Raw genomic sequence first — 21,124 nt, forward strand, 5'->3', positions numbered from 1 at the left:
AGTTGTTGCAGCACCTGCCATTTGTAAAGGACCTACTAACCTGACTGGGGTACACTATAAACGAAAATAAATCAAAACTAGTCCCCAGTCAAAAAATTGGATTCCTGGGAGCAAGCCCGGACACCGCATCCTAAATGGCATTCCTTACTCCAGAAAAACAAGCCTATCTGACAGGCTACTTCTTTCAAATAGCTATCAGAACCCAGTTGTCTGCAAGGAAAATCCTGCAAGCTCTAGGGTTCATGGCCTTCTGCATTCTACTAATTCCATATGCCAGACTGCATATGAGGAAACTTCAGTGGTACTTAAAAAGCCTTTGGTGTTAACAGTCTCAGGACCTGGAAACTGTTATACCTATGATACCTTGTCTAAGGAAAGATTTTCTTTGGTGGGCAGCAGCATGCAACCACAACAAGGGACTTCCCTTTTCACAACCCCACGCCACCCAGACTCTAACCACAGATCCATCAGACTATGCCTGGGGTGCACACCTGGATGGCAGGTGTATTCAGGGCCACTGGAGCACAAATCAAATTCATCTGCACATCAACCAAAAAGAAATGCTAGCTGTTCAGCATGCACTGACATCTTTCAGATCCCTACTCTCTCCAGACCCCTCTTAATCAAAACCAACAACACCACAGTGATGTGGTACATCACCAAGCAAGGGGGAAACCCACTCTGCAGGCTAGCCATGACCCTTTGAAACATGGCCTCAGCCATGCATATTCACCTGTTAGCACAATTCCTGCCAAGCAACCAAAATTCTCTGGCAGACAACTTAAGCAGAAATCTCCTAGACCCACACGATTGGTAATTAAACCACAACATCTTCAGCCTTGTGACCCAGAAATGGTCCTATTTCTATTTTATTTTAAAGGTGGACATATTTGCCTCACCTACAACCACCAGCTCAGCAAATTCTGCACCAGGGAACCTCGCAGCAAGGCCTGGAAAGTGGATGCCCTATCCTTCCAATGGGTAAATTTCTCTATTTATTTCCCCCTGTACCTCTTCTTACAAGAGTATTACTCAAAACAAGGATGGAAAGACCAAGGGCAATCCTGATTGCCCCAGACTGACTATGCCAGCATTGGTACCCACTACTGCATTCTGTCACTGTTGCCTCCATGGCACCTCCCTCAGATTCCAACTCTCCTGACTCAGCAGGAGGGAGAGTTCTTGCATTCACAATTACAGACCCTGAACCTGGCAGTGTGGCTTATTCCTTGACTTCTCCAGTGGCCAGCCTAAGCAAGCAGGTCCTGGACATTATACGTGAAGCCAGATGAACCAGCACTAGAAAATCCTATGCTGACAAGTGGAAAAGGTATTGTTCCTGGATCCAGACTAAAGGAGCTGACCCAGCACAGACCTCCTTACCTCTCATCCTGGATTACCTAGCAGACCTATTCCACAGGGGCCTATCCTTCTCTTCCATTAAAATACACCCCTCTGCCATCTCTGCACATTACAGCACTGAGCCCACCTCTCTTTTCACACACTCTCATCAAGCAGTTCCTTAGAGGGGCCAACAACTTAAGGCCACCAAGACGAACCCCTACCCCTGCTTGGGACCTTAACTTTGTGTTGGAAAAGCTCACACCACCCCCCTTTGAGCCTGCAGCTTCAGCCAAGTTAAAATTCCTCTCTTGGAAAACAGCCTTGCTTCTGGCTATCACTTCAGCTAGAAGAGTGTCTTAGCTGCAAGCACTTATGGCTGATGGACCCTTCATAATTTTTCATGCTGACAAGGTCTCCCTCAGGACTAAACCAACTTTCATGCCTAAAGTGGTGTCCAGTGTGGCTCTCAACCAATCTATTCATTTGCCCACCTTTTTCCCTAAACTCAAAATAAAGGGGAAATGATCCTGCACTCTTTAGACGTGCGCAGACAGCTCAGATTCTGTCTGGATAGGACTAAGCCCTTTAGGAAATCTGACCAGTTACTTGTCAGCTCTGCACCAGGGGCAGAGGGCAAGGCCATATCAAAACAAACCATTTCCAAATGGATAGCACACTGTATCCATTTCAGTTACAAACACCATGGGAAACCACCCCCACTGGGGATCAGAACCCATTCCACAAGGGCAACTTCAACCTCTGCAGCCTTTCTCAGTGGGGTCCCTACCAGGGACATCCTGAAAGCTGCAACATGGAGTTCTGTTCATACCTTCACCAAGCATTACCAGCTGCCTATCTTTTCCAAAGGGTAGGATTTGCAACCGCACTCCTACAGGGCATTCTAGCCAGCCCTAAATCTTCTTGACTGCCACCACCCTTCTTCAGCTCTGTGAATCAACCCAAGTGTGATGACAGCAACAGTGAAACATGAAGAACATAGTACAGTTGTGTACACTTACTATAAATGTAGATGTTCGAGTGTATTCACTGTTGCAGTCCTGGTTTCCCACCCTCCAGCCCCCTTGTCTCTCTCTCTCTCTCTACATCACTCTTTACAGGGCTATTGGTATTTATTTTCTACTGGAGGTGTTATTCCACCATAACCTAGTTCCCTATTAGGGGGCTTCTGACATTTGGGGCAAGAAAAACTGATATAATGGCGTCAGCTGCCTGTTATACCACTGACGACCTGACATCAGTCCTGGAGCGACAGCAACCGACACAGAAATACTAAGCCTCTGGTATTTGGGCCGACTGAGGGCTACCCTTGGCAGGATAACCCAAGTGTGATGACTGCAACAGTGAATGCACTCGAACATCTACATTTATGATAAGTGTACACAACTGTAAGCGACACATGCAGTAACTGCATTTTTTAGAAGACAAGAAAATGGTCTGTGACTGTTGCTTTATTTTCACATATTCTGAACTTTGGCATTAATGATTCATTGCTGTAGAGAGAGAGAGAGAGAGAGAGAGTTGCTTTCTCTCTCTGATATATCAGCTGTATTGGCAAGTACCTGCATAGGCAGCAAACATTCTCCATACATTAGAGACCGTCGTAAGTCTGAGGTCTGTACTCCAGTCAAAATGTCCCACTTCTGTACTATATGATTACTAGTGGAAGCACATAGTTGCTGTTTTTAGGAAACCACCACAGATGCACGTGAAAGCAAGTCCGAGCCACAGATTTAGTAAAGAGTGGCATGTACTTAACATATGTTCCTCGTTTTGATATTCAGAAATGACAGCTGTAGCATAACAGTCACCAAATTTGATTGTATGTAACAAATGAGGCAAATCTTCTACTATAGAGGTAATGAGTTGTCATGAGAACTGTGAGGGTTTAATTAAATGCTGCGGTCTGTAAATATTGATATGCTGGATGCAATGTCTTCAGTGTACTGCTCTATCTTGCAGGTTGTAAATAGCAAAGCAAACCCTATCCAGCATATTTTCTTCTTTTGTTAAAGGAAAAATCAGTTATTTCTCAGGCAAATGATGTAGGTGCAAAGGAGATGTAAGTGATAACTAAAGACTAAAATGGTGGGTCTGTAAAGAACTATCAAGGCATAAACCATTTTGTTACCCAGTGGATAGCTAGCTGGCTCACAGACAGGACCCAGAAAGTTAGAATTGGGGAATCTACCTCTACAAAGAGGCCAGTCACTAGCGGACCTCCTTAGGGATCGGTCTTGGTAATGTTCCTTCTTGGCATCAAAGGGCCTCTGGCTGACCAAATTTGCAGGCTATTACAAATTAGGAGCATAGATTTCCCCTTACTGATACTAATATTCTCCAAGAAGGGGCTGACCCAGACAAATAACTGGTGTCGGAGCCACAGACTAAAACTAAACACCCAAACATGCATAATAGTATCCTTTGAGAAGTCAGCCACCCGTGGTAACCATGATATTGACAACACACCATTAAGATTCGACCCAGTAGTCAGGGAATTGGGAGCAGAGCACACACAGACAGTAATCTAGCCTTTGACCATAAAGTATCCATAGGAGTGAGGAAATAATTCAAGGTTCTGCAACTTATAAACAAAGGCATGTCCTGTAGGTCCAAGGAGGTCAATGCTCCACTGTATTTGGCATTCAGCAGACCTGTCCTTGATTACAGTTCCCCCTTTGTATGTGGCTAACCATGCACATCCAACAGTTGGAATACAGGGTATAAATAACATGTTCTGAAACAACCACTTGGATGGACAGTAAATAACATGTCCTTTGCCAGACCACCTCATAGCCCTGTCCCCTGTATTTAGTCTCCTACAGGCTGTTGAGAGGGGATCTATGCCTGGCGTACAAGTAATCATTGCACACTACTCTGGATGGACTTCCTGCATTTCTGCAAAAGAAACGGCACCAGAATTACTCTTTCTAAACATATAAACCTTGCCTGTGATAGAAATAGGACCTACTCGAGAAACAGATATGTATCTCAGAGACTGCCTATTGTGTGGAATAGGCTCCCATCCATGTGAAGTAGTTCCCGCCTAACCCAATTCAAGTGCAGCTTGGACAATTGGATGAAGAACAGGAAATTCATCTGTGGTTTGGCACCTGTCTCTAATGGACTCGAGCAGCCCTAGTGGTCATTAGTCTAGTACACAGGGAAAAGGGTTGGGAGGGTGGCCTAATCGTTAAGGTGTTTGCCTTACAAGCACAAGGTGCAGGGTTAGAGTTTCACAAGGGATAATTGGCTAGACTTAAAATGGCTTGCAAGGGCAGTTAGCCTAGTACTAACCTATGAACCTAAGTAATAGAATGGGAAGAGGCCAAGAAGACATTTGGATTGCAGGCTAATGATTGCTTTTCTACCAGGGATTGATCTCTTGAGTATAGACAAAGAGAAAGAGACAGGTAAATCCTGAAAGACCTGCACTGATTTGAGTTTTTATTTGAATCTGGAACATAAGCTGCTGTTATAAAAAGGGATAATTAGAGGGACATGTAAAACAATGCATAATAACAATAGGAATCAGTCAGAAGAGGTCAGAAAAGACTGGGAAGAGAGATTAGATATGCAGTTCACAAGGAAACAATAGGAGGACAGATGTATGCCCCCCAAATATGCAACAAAGTCTAGAAGATTTAGGATTTTGCCTGGCAGTGTTTGCACAGATACTTTTATACCACAAGCAGGCAATAATTTTTCTCCAGTAAGATGGCAAATGTTGAAGGAGGAACGGGAAGGAAAGTGGCACCTGTGGGCATATGTTCTCCAAGTGTAATGAGCGTGGCAGACTTTAAAAACTCCGTACAGGTTAGTCTGTCAGGAATACTGGGTAAACTAATGAGTGTAACTAAGGGAATGACTTTTTGATTTGGGATATAGGATCTGCATTGCCTGTGCATAGTAGGCCCTTGTCAAGTTTTAATTCAGATGGCTACCAGAAAACCAGTTACTAGAAAATGGAAATCAAAGTCTGAACTGGCTATACTTGAAGTAAAAGTTGTAACAGAGATAAAAGAACAGGAAGTGGGATCTTTAGAAAGGGGTTAGAATAAATTACATAGAAAAAAATGGAAATTGTGGGCACAGTACATATCGAAAAATGTTTTGGAGGAGGAATGAAGTTTAAGAGAAGTCAGGAATTGAACAATTTATGTAATTTTGTTTTGATTCTATGATATGTAACAGTATATGTGATGTATAACATTTGTTAATTTGAGCTTGTTAACATGGTTTGATTACTTTTATATAAATGAAAGTTTGCTTGTGTCTCAAATGATAATTCAATAAAGCAGTTTAAAAATAATTAAATAGTAGTGTATCTCTGCATGGACTCTGCACCTGCAACACACGAAGTAGGAGAGTAGTGTAATGGATTGAGGTTAGACCATGACAATGGAAACTGGCTCATGGACAAGGAATGTCATGTTTCTGCTCTTTCTAGGCTTCCCACTAGTCACCTTCTGATTAGAGAGCTTCTCCCTCATTGACAAACAATTTGTTTCTGGCCTTCTAACTCCCAGACCATCCTGTGACAGCACTCTTCCTCAGCCTTCCTGTTTGAGTGAAGCTGTCAGCCCACTCAGCTCACACTGGCTTTTGGCTGATTGTCCACAAGCAGGTACAATCTACCTTTCACCAGTCTAGCCATATGATTATTGAAGCCCAGTTGCTGAAGTTTTCACATTGTGGATGATGTCAGATTGTACTTTATCTGTTGGCTTTTCCAGCCATCATGGTTGCATATCTCCGTTTTGAAGTTAACTGAATGCTTATCTATGCATGTCTCACTGTCACTTGAATTATATATGTTCTACAGTAGCCTTTTTAGGGACAAAAGTACTCACCTAGAGATGTCATAAATAAATGACAGTTTTGTGTAGGTACTGGATTCGACCTATCTCCTTATTATTATTTAGCTTGCTACTGTTTTATCTCTTGACTGTTACAGCCCTACAGTTTTGATTTGCATTTTATGTGTACTTAAGGGGCTAGTACATAGATGGATGCATTAGCTTTGTGTGGTAGCAGGAGCTTTTCATGGATAAATGGACTCCAGTATTTGTAATGTGGCCTGCATTCCTCTTTGTAGGAGGCATAAAAGTCCCAAAGAAGACCGCTGAATGAATCATTGTAAATTGTTTAAACTATTTAAAGGAAGAAGATGTTAAGAAGTTCAAGGGCACATCAGCCTGTATACTGATTTCAGAGTTAAGCCAGTAATTGCAATTGATTTGTCGATGGTGTTTATAGAATGCTAAAACAGTGTGATATATACTCATTACTGGTAAAGTCCTCAGAAAACCAGTAAATATACCATATGGCTGTAAAAGGGGCAAGCTTTGCTACATGGCAGGGCACTGTTACAAAATGCGTTGTTGTGTCTTTTGGCTTTTCCCGGTTAGGGGTCGCCACAGCGGAACTCCGGTCCCCTAATGATTGGCAGTAGATTTTTTATGTGCCGAGTTGCCAACCCTGATGCACAACCTTCAACGAAGGTACGCCCATTCACGCATGTCTCCACACAGAAGACGCTTTAGCTGAGAATCGAACAGGACGTCTTACTGTGAGGTGACAACGCTACAGCAGCACCACCACCGCAGTGTTACAAAATGTGTGGTCTGAGCAAAATGCTTCTGAAAATTGACACACTAGCTTAAAGGCGATCCAGAAATTGTTTCACTAAGACATTTTACACTGAAAGACTAGAATGTTGTGTACCACAGTGCACAGGATCCCAGACAAGTGTTTGAAAGCATCCTGGGTTGCTGTGGTTTAAAATGAAGCAGATAGCTGCATTTACTAAATGTTTTAAAACAAATATTTTTATCCTTGTACTGCCCCCTTCCCCTTCCTATTCAGGAGTGTGCAATATAATATAATATATAATATAATAAAATATAATAAAGATAGCAGTTGCTGTACCTTAGAAATGAGGGAATTGCCCCTGTGAAGTGATGATGCTTATCAAAGGGGCAGTTTGACAAGCTGGGTAAGTCAAAATTAGCATGAGAATTCTTTAACCAACTTCATTGCTCTCTGGGTATAGAACATACAAAAAGGAATTGTGGGAAAAGTAAGGGGAGGGCTAGCTGTCTACATAAAAGTGGGCATTAAATCAAAAGAACTGATGAGCAATTGTGCAAGGGAAAAAAATTCTGGCATAGCCAGAAACAAAAACAGAAAAGCCAGTTAGTTTTTTGGCTTCATAACCAAAGAGAAGAGAATGAAACAAGTAATTTACACTGAAAGAACAGAGAGAGTTGCTTTGTTTTTGAGTAAACTAATGATGGATATGAACTAGAACATCTTTTCCTGAATTAACAGTTATCACAACCCCCATTAAAGATGATCCATCTTAGAACGGTTTGTTTATTTATTTGACATTTGTTTTACCGGGAAAGTCCAACTGGGCAAAAGCCCATTTTCAGCGGAGGCCGGGGAGAAAACAGAAAAACACATTTGTATATCTACAAGTTAATCGTTTCAATTCAGATACAATACAACATGGGTACAGAGCATAAAATCAAACAAACAATAACATCTTGTTATACAAAATAATAAAGTTAAAGTAATAAAGGTAAACCAAATGTAGTTTTAGTGAGCTGTAAAATACAGGCACTTACCTGAAAGGACTCGAAGTTATTGTAGAGAGAAGGGAAAGAGTGTAGAGAGAGGAAAAACAGGTAGAGGTAAAGAAATGAGTTAGCAGGGAAAGTATAGAGAGAAAGTAGAAAGGGTGGAAGATTTCAGGCAGTGTGTTGACAGTTTCTGAGCACATATCAGCTGTGAGATATTGAATGAAAAACTATGCTGGGATAAGGCACTGGCAGATCCATTTGCTCGATAGGTAATCTTTTAGTTGAGATTTGAAGGAAGAGTAATGGGGTAAAAAGCCAGATGGATTCAGGAATAGAATTCCAGGTTTTTGCAACACAGTGTGAATACAGACCAAATCCAGGAGATTTATGTGGTTTATAGATAGACAGGTAGGAGCTTGTCAGAAGATCGCACGTGACAAGATGGGGAGTAGTGTAGCAGTAACGTTGATATTGCTTGTGGAGCAGATGGGTACGTGACAAGATGGGGAGTAGTGTAGCAGTAACGTTGATATTGCTTGTGGAGCAGATGGGTACGTGACAAGATGGGGACTAGTGTAGCAGTAACGTTGATATTGCTTGTGGAGCAGATGGGCACGTGACAGGATGGGGAGTAGTGTAGCAGTAATGTTGATATTGCTTGTGGAGCAGATGGGTACGTGACAAGATGGGTAGTAGTATAGCAGTAACATTGATACTCCTTGTGGAGCAGATGGGCATGTGACAAGATGGGGAGTAGTATAGCAGTAAAGCTGATATTGCTTGTGGAGCAGATGGGAGTAGTACAGTATTTTGTGAGTTAACAGGAGTTGATGAAATGTTAACAGATGGGGGATTTCTAACCAGTGTAATACTCTGTGAGGAGCAGTCATGATAACTGGGGGGGGGGCTGTCTAGTGGCAAGCTTAGCTATCTTATTGTAGCACTGACTGAGTTTTGTTTTTAGGGATGAGTGTAGACTGGTTAGGATTGGGGAGGCATATAGTAATGACGGTAGGAGATATATAGTGGCAAGAGCTTCTTTGGAGGAATTAAAGAATTTTCTGACTCTATGCAACATGCAAATTTTTTGCTGATCTTTTTTATGCAATTGTTGGTATGCAGATCGAACTTGATGTTGCAGTTAACTCTTAACGCCAAGTAATTTGGTGTGAGAGACAACATCAGTTTTAGTGTTTAGGGAAGTAGTTGAGAAATTAGTATATGGAAGGGGAGATTTATTATGTAGGAATAGCAGTAGTTGCATTTTTGGGGGATTGAGCAGAAGCTGGTGATTGGTGAGCCAAATTTTGATGGAGATAAACGCTTCTTGTGTTATGTTTTGAAGATGGGCTAGGTTGATGAACAGATTAAAGTAGCATCATCTGCATATTGGATAAGGGTAGCTTGTCTTGCTGAGGTGTGGAGAGGATTTATAAAGATGTTAAAAAGAAGTGGACCAAGGATGGAGCCTTGAGGAGCACCAGTACGAACTGGTAGATAGGGAGAGAGCTTGGAGTTCTGCTTCAATGATTGATAGAGGTCTGAGAGGTAACTAGTGAACTGTTGTAGGGAAGAGTTGGTTAAGCCAAGTAGAGAGCATTGGGATAGACGTTTAGGGTGGGACACAGTATTGAAAGCCACAGTATTGAAAGCCTTGGAGAGATTTAGGAGTAGAGAAAAGATGCAAGGTTGCCAGTATCACATGCTTTGTTTACATGTTACACGTGCTATCTGGAAAGCACATGTTTCAGAACAGATGTTTCTAAGGTTACTCATTCAGGAAAAAAAGTACAATATTTATTTCATACCTCCAGTGACTTCAAGTGAGGAGTGAATGAGAAGTGTGGATGTTCAGTCCTGACCTTTGGCCACTGACTGAGTGGAGTCTACATGCTCTCCCATACATGTATGTAAAGTATGGCTTTTTAGGAACTTTCAAGTAACCAACCGATTATAGTGCTTTTAGGAGGTGGAAACAAACACCTAAACTATCCATGTATATATGATTATTCTTGCTGTTTTGGCCCAGGTTATGAGTAAGAAAGGATCCATAATTGTCAATTAACTCAGCCATTTAACAAATTATTACATTAAAAAAACAGTTCTGCTGACATACAAGCAAGACTTTATAATGTGAAATAGAAAAATTGTTTAAGTAGATAATTGGGCATTTCCGTGGTGAAGGGGGTGAAATTCAGAAAATAGTAAATGCAGCATACACAGAATTTTCATGTGCTTTTTAACTAATACAAAAAAGGGAGATAAAATATATGAAAGAGTAGGGGTTCCCACTGGGGCGAACAAAGACTGTGTGTGTATATGAGGGGGTGTAGGATGATGTGCATAGAAAAAAATGGGAAAATAGAGAGTGGGGACTGAGGAATGGCAGAAACCATTAATGGAGACTTTTGCCCAACGTTCTGTTAAGGATGATTGGTACAAGAATGGATACTTGCAGTGTCTGGTATAACACTGACAGTACTGAGCTGTACTGAGTCAGTCCAGTCCAATTATAGATGTAATGAGTCATGACTGAATACAGGTGGTGAAATGTGAAGCCAGATTGCATTCTCCCCAGAGTTCTAAGTAACTAAAAGGTGTAGTGAAGCTGCATACAAATTGTCCCATAAGCCACTGGAAGTAAGAGTAACCATTGGGATTTGGAAGATGGCAGACAAGTTTCTGCTTTACAAAACCAGGAACAAGGCAGAGAAAAGGGATACATAAAACTGATTTTTTTAATATGTGAAGTAAAGAAAATGATGGATTCTCTTCTAAATAAAAAAAAAATCATTGTCAAATGGCAGGAGACTATAGATACCCTGGCAATCACAGTGGGAATATGTCAAACAAATCTGATTACGTTTACTGTCAATAAAGCTTACGGAGGGCTTGCTTAGCTTGCTGATATAGTGCTCTAATGACTAATACTTGAATGCGACCACCTTACAAGTGGACGGACTTTGCTCTGCAGCAGGACACGTAATGCAATGACAGATGCTGTGTATAGTGACTGAAGGAAGATTAGTGAAGACTGCAAGGATGATTGCTTGGACAAATCCATTCTGTCTATGACATTCTAGAAGACTGGAAAGGAAAGCATATTTCTTTGCATATGAGAAGCATCTGTTGCTTTATAAATACATCTTGGTTATGGGTGAATGAAATGAACAAATTAGTATCTGGCAAAGACTGCAGTAATAGTCTAATGTCTGCAGCTTTGATATAATGAAAACAAATTTTGATTAATAGTTACAGTTCAGGGATATATTATTTTTATTTGTTCATTTAATTTTTCAAATGGAAAAAAAATACATTTACAAAAAAAAACATGTCAGCATGAGGTAAGAATATAGTCACATCCAGCAAATCAATCGATTAATTATATCTAGAAAATCAATCTCACCTTGTTATCCTAATACATGAGTAAAACTGTGTGACTGTTTTTCATCTTTTCAAATAGCAAATAAATAAATGGGAAAATAAATAAATAAATGTGATAAGAGGAAAGGAGCCATCAATATCAAGCTTGCTAAACTTAACTTTCCAAATAGGTCCAGTATTTCCAATGAATCCCTAATTAAATTGATCTAAATGTTATTTTCGTGAATACCACTTGTTCTAAAACTTTTTCCTCATTCTCCTCTCTAGTAAACTTTTTTTTTTTTTTTTTTTTTTTTTACCATTTGTGTTTCTGGCAAGTCTTTGATTTCTATTTACTTAAGTAAGTAAACTTATCCTTTGTGTAGTTTACATCGCTGGGGAAGAGTAAATGTGGGGAGTCAGGCTTATTCACAAAATACTAGAAGTAAACGCTCATATAGTCAACCAATTAAGTGAGTATGAGTGTTAATCTTTTCCGTGAAAAAATTGACTTGCTGATCTACTGTGGATTTCATAAACGCAGTATGTATTGATGACTAAGAATAACTTGCCAACTGGCATGTTTTTCAGAGGTGAGAAGAAACTGAAGTAGCTGGACAAAACGCAAGTAGACACAGAGTGAGCATGTAACTGCCAAAAAAGCAGTAACTGAAGGTTAGGATTTTATCCTCTTGAGCTGTGTGATCTGTAAAGCGGAGTGCAGTGATGTTGATGGGTCTGGAAAGAGGCCTTGGGATTTGTATTTCATAACTGTAGAAAACTATTGCAAAAGGATAGTTTTAATAATTGGGAAGATATTGGATGCATAGAAAAAGAGTATTACTTGGGAGTAAGAGATGTGAGAATTCCTCGGTGACAGAAGTTGGGAGGCCCTCATGTTGAGTGCCAATTTCAAGTTCTCATCCCTTTGAAGATATGCATTTGACTGGACTGATATTAAGAGCTAGTGTGATGGCACACCAAACTTGTAACAGCATTTACCTGAAAAAGTTAATGGAACTTGGACTGTGACGGTATCTTCATAGGATGAACAAAGGATGACTGTGATCAAGTGGCTTTTGTTTGCCGCCACCTTTTTCTTTTTACTCTGTAGGCATGTTAACTAGGCTTGTGCCAACTTCTAAGTGGAACTTTTTAAAGGGCTATTTTTTTTTCTAGGAGAATGCCAAAGATATTTTTGTGAAATATTTTAGAAACATAATATTCCAATGGTACAATTTACCATTTTATACTGGCAGAAGTTTAGATTTTATCATGTGAGATCTGTGATTTTTTTTCAAATTTGAGATATGAAACTGACAATGGAGTTGTGCTTTCACCCCTATTTAAAAATAAATGGATAGAAAGCTATTTTAAAATGTAGCTGTATTCTGAAGGTTTTACACACATGTAAACATTGCCACCTTGGATTATATGAAATTAATCTAGTTAAGATTTTTTTTTCCACTTCCAATGGTGAGAATGTTTTTCTTCCTGGTCTTCAGTGATTTTCAATAATTAATCTGTTTAATGCTTTGTGATATGCTCATAATGTAAAATCTTAGGCTAGAATCCTATGTTCATTTTCTAAATTCTGATCATGTGTGGGGTAACAACAAGTATATACTTTAAAAGAAAAAGGGTGCCCACCAAATATACACAACAAAATAATAAGTGTGTATTGACAAGAAACATGAAGTATGCCATTTTCTACATTTTATGCACCTATGTATATGTGTATGTGTATATATATGTATATATATATATATATATATATATATATATATATATATGTATATGTGTATGTATGTATGTATATATATATATATATATATATATATATATATATATATGCACATAGCTCTATTGAAAGCTATTATACTGACATATTTCTCTTATTTTGAGTACTGTAGTCTTTATGCGGCAAGATTTTTTTCTAAAAACATGCCACAAAGCATACAACAGCATTAGCCTTGTAATACTTCCTGTTGGATCATGAATGTTGCCACCATGAAGTCTTTGTGACTAAAATCTTTAATAATGCAAAATATAATATTAAATTGCAGGGAATGTTCTTGTTTGCCCCCATAGTCAAACAAAACCTGTTGCATATGCTTGCTTCTTAACCTAACATGCGTGTCTACATCATTCAAGCTGAATGAGTTATGCCATTCTCTTAATGGCATGCAGTTATTAACAATTGCTTAATTGTGCACTTTAATGGTTTAAGTGACTGCTATACACATCTTTGCATGATTAAAAATTAATGTAATTTGTTTTCTGATGGATGTGAATATCTAATACTAAAAATTGGTCTAGCAAAATATTAATGGTTACTAAAGTTAATTTACATAGTTGATTAAATATGTTAACAATATAGCAACAGAGCTAACCTTTGCATCAAGTAGTTTATTATTTTGTAGTTAATCATTAAATTATAAACATTTAATATTTTAAGTGAGTATTAACTTTACCTACTACAGCTGTGGTTATGTCCACATCCAATTCTATCCAAATATGACATTTTTATCTGTAGAATTATAATCATGTTTACTGATATTTGAAATAGTCTGTAAGATGCAGAGCTTCTATTAAGCATTTTAAACCTTGATTCTATTGTTTGGCAGCTGCAACTGGAGAGTCAGGTCTTGGATTTCTACCTGCATTTGGACCCTGTTACTTAACTCTCTACGGAAGCCCAAGAGAATTTACTGGCTTCCCAGACCCTTATGATGACCTGAACTATGGAAAGGTTAGTTAATTGTCTTTGTCATGGCTATGAGAGATGGCAAAATTTTAGACTCAGAAAAATATTAATTTGAAAGATTGCTGTTGTAATGATTACTGAAGTAACTAGGAATGTAAATGACTTCATTTTTGTGAACCTGAACCACATGAAAAATAACCTGAAAGTAAAAGTAATTTTCAAGCAATATGATTCTGGCCTTAGTCATTTTACTCATCGAATGGTTATAACTAAATCAATCAAGCCCTCCTGCATAGCAGAGAAGTTTTTGTACACTTTACTGACAGTGAACCAAACACATATCTTGTATCCCGCTGCTTTCTGCAAGCCATGTAACATTGTAGTAGTAGTAGTTAAATGCAAACTTATCTTCATATTAGCTCTGCCTTTGCTTCCCATCTTAGACCGTCTTTCCCAATATTACTGTTTAACTTCAATAAATATTTTATTGAAATTGAACAGTAATTTATAGCAGAGTGTCTAAGATAGGAAGCAAATGAACAATAGGGAAGAATGACCCCTGGTTATTATACAGTTCAGGCAACTTTAGCACAGTGTCATTCAAATTAATGTCATCAGGTTGCTTGTACTGTCCAACATGCATACTACAAAAACTATGTACAAAGGCTATCTGCGAGGAGAGTTTATAATCACTAATCCAGTGTCACCTGCTCTTTTGCTAAGTATGGTGCTATTTTTTTTCCAAATTAAAACACACATCCATACTTCTCATTTATCCAGATTTTTGAATAATGTCCAGATTTTTTCTTGATATTTTTGCTCTTTTTCATATAATTTCATGGTTTTCTCGTAAATCATTGAGGATGAAAGTCCCTAAATTAATGAGACAGTTGAGATTTAGACTTCATATCCTTCAAAATATGCATGCTAATACAAAACCTTTTATTTTGTCAACTTTCATATTTTATAAGAGCAATATTTAAAATCTGTTCCTATTTTATTATTTTAGGTTGAAAGCTATGATATTTTCAATCTTCTTGGCAGTTTAAGTTCTGCAAGTATCCAGGTAGATGGAAGCAAATGGTACACCTTGTAACAAGCTTTCTGTAACTCTGAAATTTAACTGTGCAAGTAGTACTCCAAAAGGTAAATGGCTATAGATAAATATTCATTTACGATTATTTGTAGTCCGGTCTTTGTTAAACTGATCATCTAAGACATTTATTGATAAACATGGCTCATATACAATTGTGGCATCTTTTGTCACTTACCTGCAATGCAGAAAAGATATTCCATTTATAAGATTCTACTTTGTTATTGGTTAATTTATAGTCACCCTGCTGTCTAATAGTTTCTTTAGTATAGGTAGCACTAGGGTTGGTCATTCTGAGTATATTGTAGGAGTTTATAGTTTTTTTTTTTTGTAATCCATTTCCTTTTCTCCCTTAAGGAATGAGTGTGGTCCTACAAGTTGGAAACTGAGTAGCAGTCGCTTTCCTTTTTAGCGTACATATTTTATTTAAAAATGCAGTCTGACATCTAATAAGCTCCTTTTCTAGATCTTCACTTTTTGTTTAATTTCTCAGTAGTTCAAATGCATTTTGTTTTACAGTTTATTTCCATTAAACATGGAATTGTACTTTTAATCAATTTAATCAAGTAATATTTGTATTATTCATTATAGGTAATTTCAACATCACCAGTGCATTATTGTTATAAATTTTGCTATGCAAGTTTTTAATGCAGTATTTGCCTGTGGCAGGATTTGTTTACTGCTCTGAATTTGAATTCACTCATTCTAGTTGCACTGCTCAGTGTTAGCCTTTTGGTTCACTAGCTTCCCTTATAATTAACGTTTTATTAAGAATAAACATTAATATTAGAAGTATAGCCAACAAACTGGACATCCTCCATGCCACTCTAGCTACATATTCCCCAGACATAGTCATAATCACTGAAACATGGTTAAAACCAAGTACAAAAGATAATGAAATACTACCCCCAGGTTACTCCATACTACGGGTGGATAGACTCAACAAAAGAGGAGGTGGAGTTGCTGTCCTCTTTAAAGACCATCTCACTTTAACTTTCCTTGAATGCAAAACCCCACAACTGGACAGTGCAGAAATCATCTATACCACACTAACCATAAATTCAAGAAAAACACAATATAATGGGCTGCTATATCCCGCCTGGAAATAATGTCCCAGTTATAGAATGTCTATTGCACTGGGCAAGTAGTACTGTTAGTCAGGAAACATTCATACTGGGTGATTTTAATTTAGACTGGTTTGCATGTGATACAGATCACTCCCATCCATCACATAAACTTGCATGGTTTTACACAAACTATTCAAGAACCTACACAGATAAAGCTAGTAAAAAACAATCCACCTTGAATTGGATATTATTAAATAACTCCTTTCATTCATTCCAATCAGGTTGCCTTCCTGATGGTCTAAGCAACCACCTACCCACGTTTCTTATATGACAGCACATATTCCCAACAAAACCTACTATGTTTAAACAACTCAGATAAAAGCATAACCTTAATCTTGACAATTTCCTAGCTGACCTGCAAAGGTGCAATTGGACTCCACTCAAATACCTTGACTTGGATGATGCAGTGAACCACTTTAATAAATCTTTCTTAGCTTTATTAAATGCACATGCCCCTGTTCTATCTCTAGTTTATAAGACTAACATAGTAGTTTCTAAACAACAGTATCAAGAACTTGGAAATAAGGCAAAAAAACAAGTAAAACCGGATAAAATACATTTATGTCGTAACATTCAAAACACACATCAAAAAAACCTTGAAAAATTCTGGACAGCTATAAACTCAATTCTTCACCCAGGAAGATATACTACACCAATGTCAAACATCCATAACAATTCCTATAGCATGGCTACCATTTTTAACTAACATTTTACTGAATCTATAATTGCCCTTTCCAAACAGCAAACTCCTACTCCTGATATCAAACCAGCCAAGTCTACAGCTAGCAATGCCTCATTCTCTTTCTCCCCAGTTTCTACAGCCACTTTAAAAAAACTACTACAGAAACTAAAAGTGAACACCTCAAAACTGCAGCTGAATCTTTAGCCTTCCCAGTATCAAGCCTTATAAATAGATCCATTCTCGAAAACAAGGTCCCTCAACTGTGGAAAATGTCCCATGTAATCCCACTTCATAAAGGGGGACCTTCCACAGAACTGACAAACTATCGGCCAATTGCTATTCTTTCACCTCTTTCTAAGCTACTTGAAAGGTGTATTCATCTCCAGGTCATGAAATTCTTACTAACAAATAACCTTCTTGGAAAAACTCAGCATGGTTTCGCCCATCAAATAGTACTACTACAGTTCTCTTATCTTTCACTAATACTATAAACCATCACAGGAATAACAACAACTTTGTATCTGCCATCTTTCTAGACTTATCAAAAGCTTTTGGTATGGTCTCCCATTGCAAACTAATAGATGTACTAACTGAACTATCCTTCTCACCATCTGCCACAGCATGCTTTCATAACTATTTATCTGGTAGTCAACAATCTGTTCTATGGCAGGGTGACCTATCTCCATGCCTGCCTTTCTCCATTGGTGTCCCCTCCTCTGTACTAATAATCTATGCACAGCTACTCCACATGGTTCTATAATACAGTATGCAGATGATTCAACACTTATCTGTGCTGCCACTTCTCTATCAACTCTTCATTCTCAAACACAGGAATCTTTCACTTCTGTTGAAACATGGTTAGCCAATGCCCATCTAATCCTGAACCCAAAAAAAACTAAATTATTGCTCTTCCAACCTAACAAGACATGTATCTCATGTCAAACATTTAACATAATTGCTAAAGACAATACTATGATCTCCCCAACAACCCATACAAAGCTTCTTAGAGTGGAAATAGACATAACTATAAAAAAAGTCCATAAGAAACTTGGAAGTCTATATATATAGGCTAAAAGGTTCCTGACTACAATGGCCAAAATTACATTAACATAAACCCGTCTGCTCTCCACTCTACTATATGCCTCTCCACTTTTAACTAATCTAAGGAAAACTGACTTATCTATGCTAAGTTTACATCTGACTGCCCATATAAAACACATCATTGTACAGCTTTAAGGATACTAGACTGGCTTGAGCTTCCCAACATTATTCTTTACAACCAACTCTCTCTAACTCACAAAATTGAAACACAACCAACTAGAAGTCCTGCACTACAAAATCTCATCCTTCCTTACATTTCCAGCAGACTACTTTGTTATGACAACAAGAACTTAATCACCGTCTCCAAGGCCAACAACACTGCAGGAGAATCTTTATTTTCCAACTATAGATCTTGTTTATGGAACTCCCTCCCTAACACCATTCTCTCAATCTCATCCACTAACCACTTTAAGCCATCACTTAAAGCTTATCTAAAAAATAAGTGGCTATGTTCCTGTACTAACCACTCATGAGTGCTCTGATACATCACAGTACACCCAAAACATATCCAGCTTCTCCCCCAGTGTTTAATCCTTTGTTCCTACTGACCTCTCTTATATCTTGACATGTCATACCTACAAATAGTACTAGCTATGTTCAAAACCTAGGTTTTGTTGTCAAGATGTAACAAATTTGTATGTTCTTATGTATACTACTATTTGTTTACTTTATACTTTTTGATTATTGTAATGTGTGCATGAAAATTTACTGTTGCTCATGGAGCTTTTCTCCCCAGGCCTCTGCTGAAAAAGGACCTGTGTCCAGTCGGACTTTCCCAGTAAACAAATAATAAATAAATAAAAATTAATAAAATAAGTTAGCTTTCTGTGTAATCAGATAATTGTGCACTACCTAAGGAAGATATTTGATAATGGTCTTCCCTGCTACTACCTTAATTAGTAAAATACTGTATGAGTAATAAGTACTAAACTTCCTTTTAGCACCTGCTTTCTTACAATTGTTTTGCTTATTTCCTTGTGTCCTTGCTGTTTGTTTATTCTCCGTATTTAGGTTGTTCATTCATATGTCCAGGGCTGTAATACAACTGACCAAAACAAGACAGCTAAGTTAAGATTAATTCAGTTTTCTTTGAGGGGGCAAGGCTTTTCCTACCCCCTCATATAGAACTCTCTACCCTGTAGAGTACCCTGCTTAATATAATTGATTCCTAGATGTCGAACCTCTTGGCTAAGGTGAAAAAAATCCTGAAATACTTTTCTTCAGCCATTTTGTGTACCATGTGACCACACATTCTTTTCCCAGATGAAACCCAAGAATGAGTTTCTTGCTTAAATTTAGTCAGCAGTAGCCATATGCTCTTTTTTAGGTTGTTAGTAGCATGCTTTAATTTGTGACCTATAAAGAGTGTGCACTTAAAAGTAATTCAATTCTACTATTGTACTTAGTCATATAACACAGTAGTCTGTGGATCCACTGATTTACATAATATTTAAGACATGTTCAAATATTATATTAGTTTAAAACTGCAGTCTTCTTTGTAAACAGTTATTTATTTCACATGCAGTCACGTCTCTCAATATTTCCTTAAGCATGTTTCCAGAATTACAATCCTGAGCAAATCTCTGCCACAGTAAGTCACAGATTCACTAAACTTTTTTTATGAATGTAAAGCTTGTATTGATTAAATAGTTTACTACATTTAGAGTTAAAATCATTTTAGTAATTGTATGAGTTTTCTCTTGTTTCAAGAGATTTTCATTTATAAATCCTGCTTCAGTTCCAGAAACAGTGAGTAGAACAAACTTTGTCTTCATTCTATACTTCGCAATATTGCTTCCATGTCTGGATTTTTACACGACACGCAGTCAGATTGTCTACACTGTTCTTGTTCTTTTATTTCTTCCTCTTTCAAAGATATTCTCATTTTAAAAAATGGTAAAAAAACACATATCTTGGACAGATGATCTAATTTGGGCACTCCTAGCAGCAACAACATCTGTCAGATGCATGTTCCATATTTCCTCTCAGAAGAGACAGTAGTGCGCTGTGGTTGGAAAGGCATGTCTGCATTATTCTGTCTATAAGCAGGAAAGGGGGCTTTGACAAACTCAGAAGAAAAGACAAGTATTTAGACAGGAGGAGAAAAAAAAACAAAGCATAACTAAGGAAACAAAGGGTTGACATTTAGCGTGACTGGATGGTGGTTATTATGGTGTGCAGAGGGTGCAAGATGTAAAATTCAGGAGCTGTAAGCAGTTATGAATGAAGTGTGAGTGACCATTGATGATAAACCAAAATATGTGATGAGATATTGGGTTGTTGAGGTGCCAGAGTGTAGGTTGGATATGATTGGAAGAGGAGTGGTTGGAGCGACATCAGATGTTAAGTCAAAGAGGAGGAAAAAAATGCTACCCCATAGTGGGGTGAGAAAGGAGAAGGAGTTAGACCTCATGGAAAGCATCCTGACCATTTAAGGTACAGGAAAGACTAGAAGGTGCTGGTGAAATATGTCAAGGAAGGGGGACGAAAGACAGAGAGGGCAATGGGGTAGGAAATCAAGGATTTTACATATGGAGAATCTGAATTTATCAGGAACAGACAAAGTATGAAGCTGATGGTGGAAATGAAATTGGAGGAGATTGCAGTTTTGAACCTAAGGAGTTAAGCCACCTGGTGCCAAAGTGTACCAGAAAGGACAGACGTCTAAACCTGGGGTACTAACTGTGGTTAAATATGTTCAAATGATGGGGCTGTTAGCAAATAGTGATCACACTGTTGTATTGTTTAAAGTAGTAGCGAACAAAAGGATGCTGTAAAGTTTCAGGCATCATAGATGAATTAGGGAACTGGGACAAATGAAGGCAGTGAACAATCTGGGAAGGCATACTCATAGCTGTGAACAAAGGTTAGTAGAAGGAGTGCATATGTAAAAAGGCGAAGGTGTATATATCTACTTAACAACATGGCTACGGGTTAGCAAATGTGTGGAGGAGACATCTTTTTAATGTTGTATACGGACAGTTTGTACACTCAATGGCATACCTATGTAGCACAGCAGGAGTGAAGAGACCCTGTCATGGAGTAAAATTCTGTCCAATCTGATTGATTGGTAACAGCCACACTCCAGGGATGACATCAGGC

General features: G+C 38.3%; 1 protein-coding gene across 1 annotated transcript in view; it reads left to right on the forward strand.

The window, feature by feature from the left end:
- The window catches only part of LOC122788742 (myoferlin-like), a 1,037,182-nt gene that overhangs the window by 866,738 nt on the left and 149,320 nt on the right, over positions 1-21,124 (forward strand). The window contains exon 20 of the mRNA XM_044055636.1: positions 13,940-14,064. Coding sequence (XP_043911571.1) covers positions 13,940-14,064 — 125 coding nt within the window. The remainder of the gene's footprint in view (positions 1-13,939; positions 14,065-21,124) is intronic.

The sequence above is a fragment of the Protopterus annectens genome, chromosome 14.part0 (genome assembly GCF_019279795.1).
Source record: "Protopterus annectens isolate FY-2018-M chromosome 14.part0, PAN1.0, whole genome shotgun sequence".
NCBI lineage: Eukaryota > Metazoa > Chordata > Ceratodontiformes > Protopteridae > Protopterus > Protopterus annectens.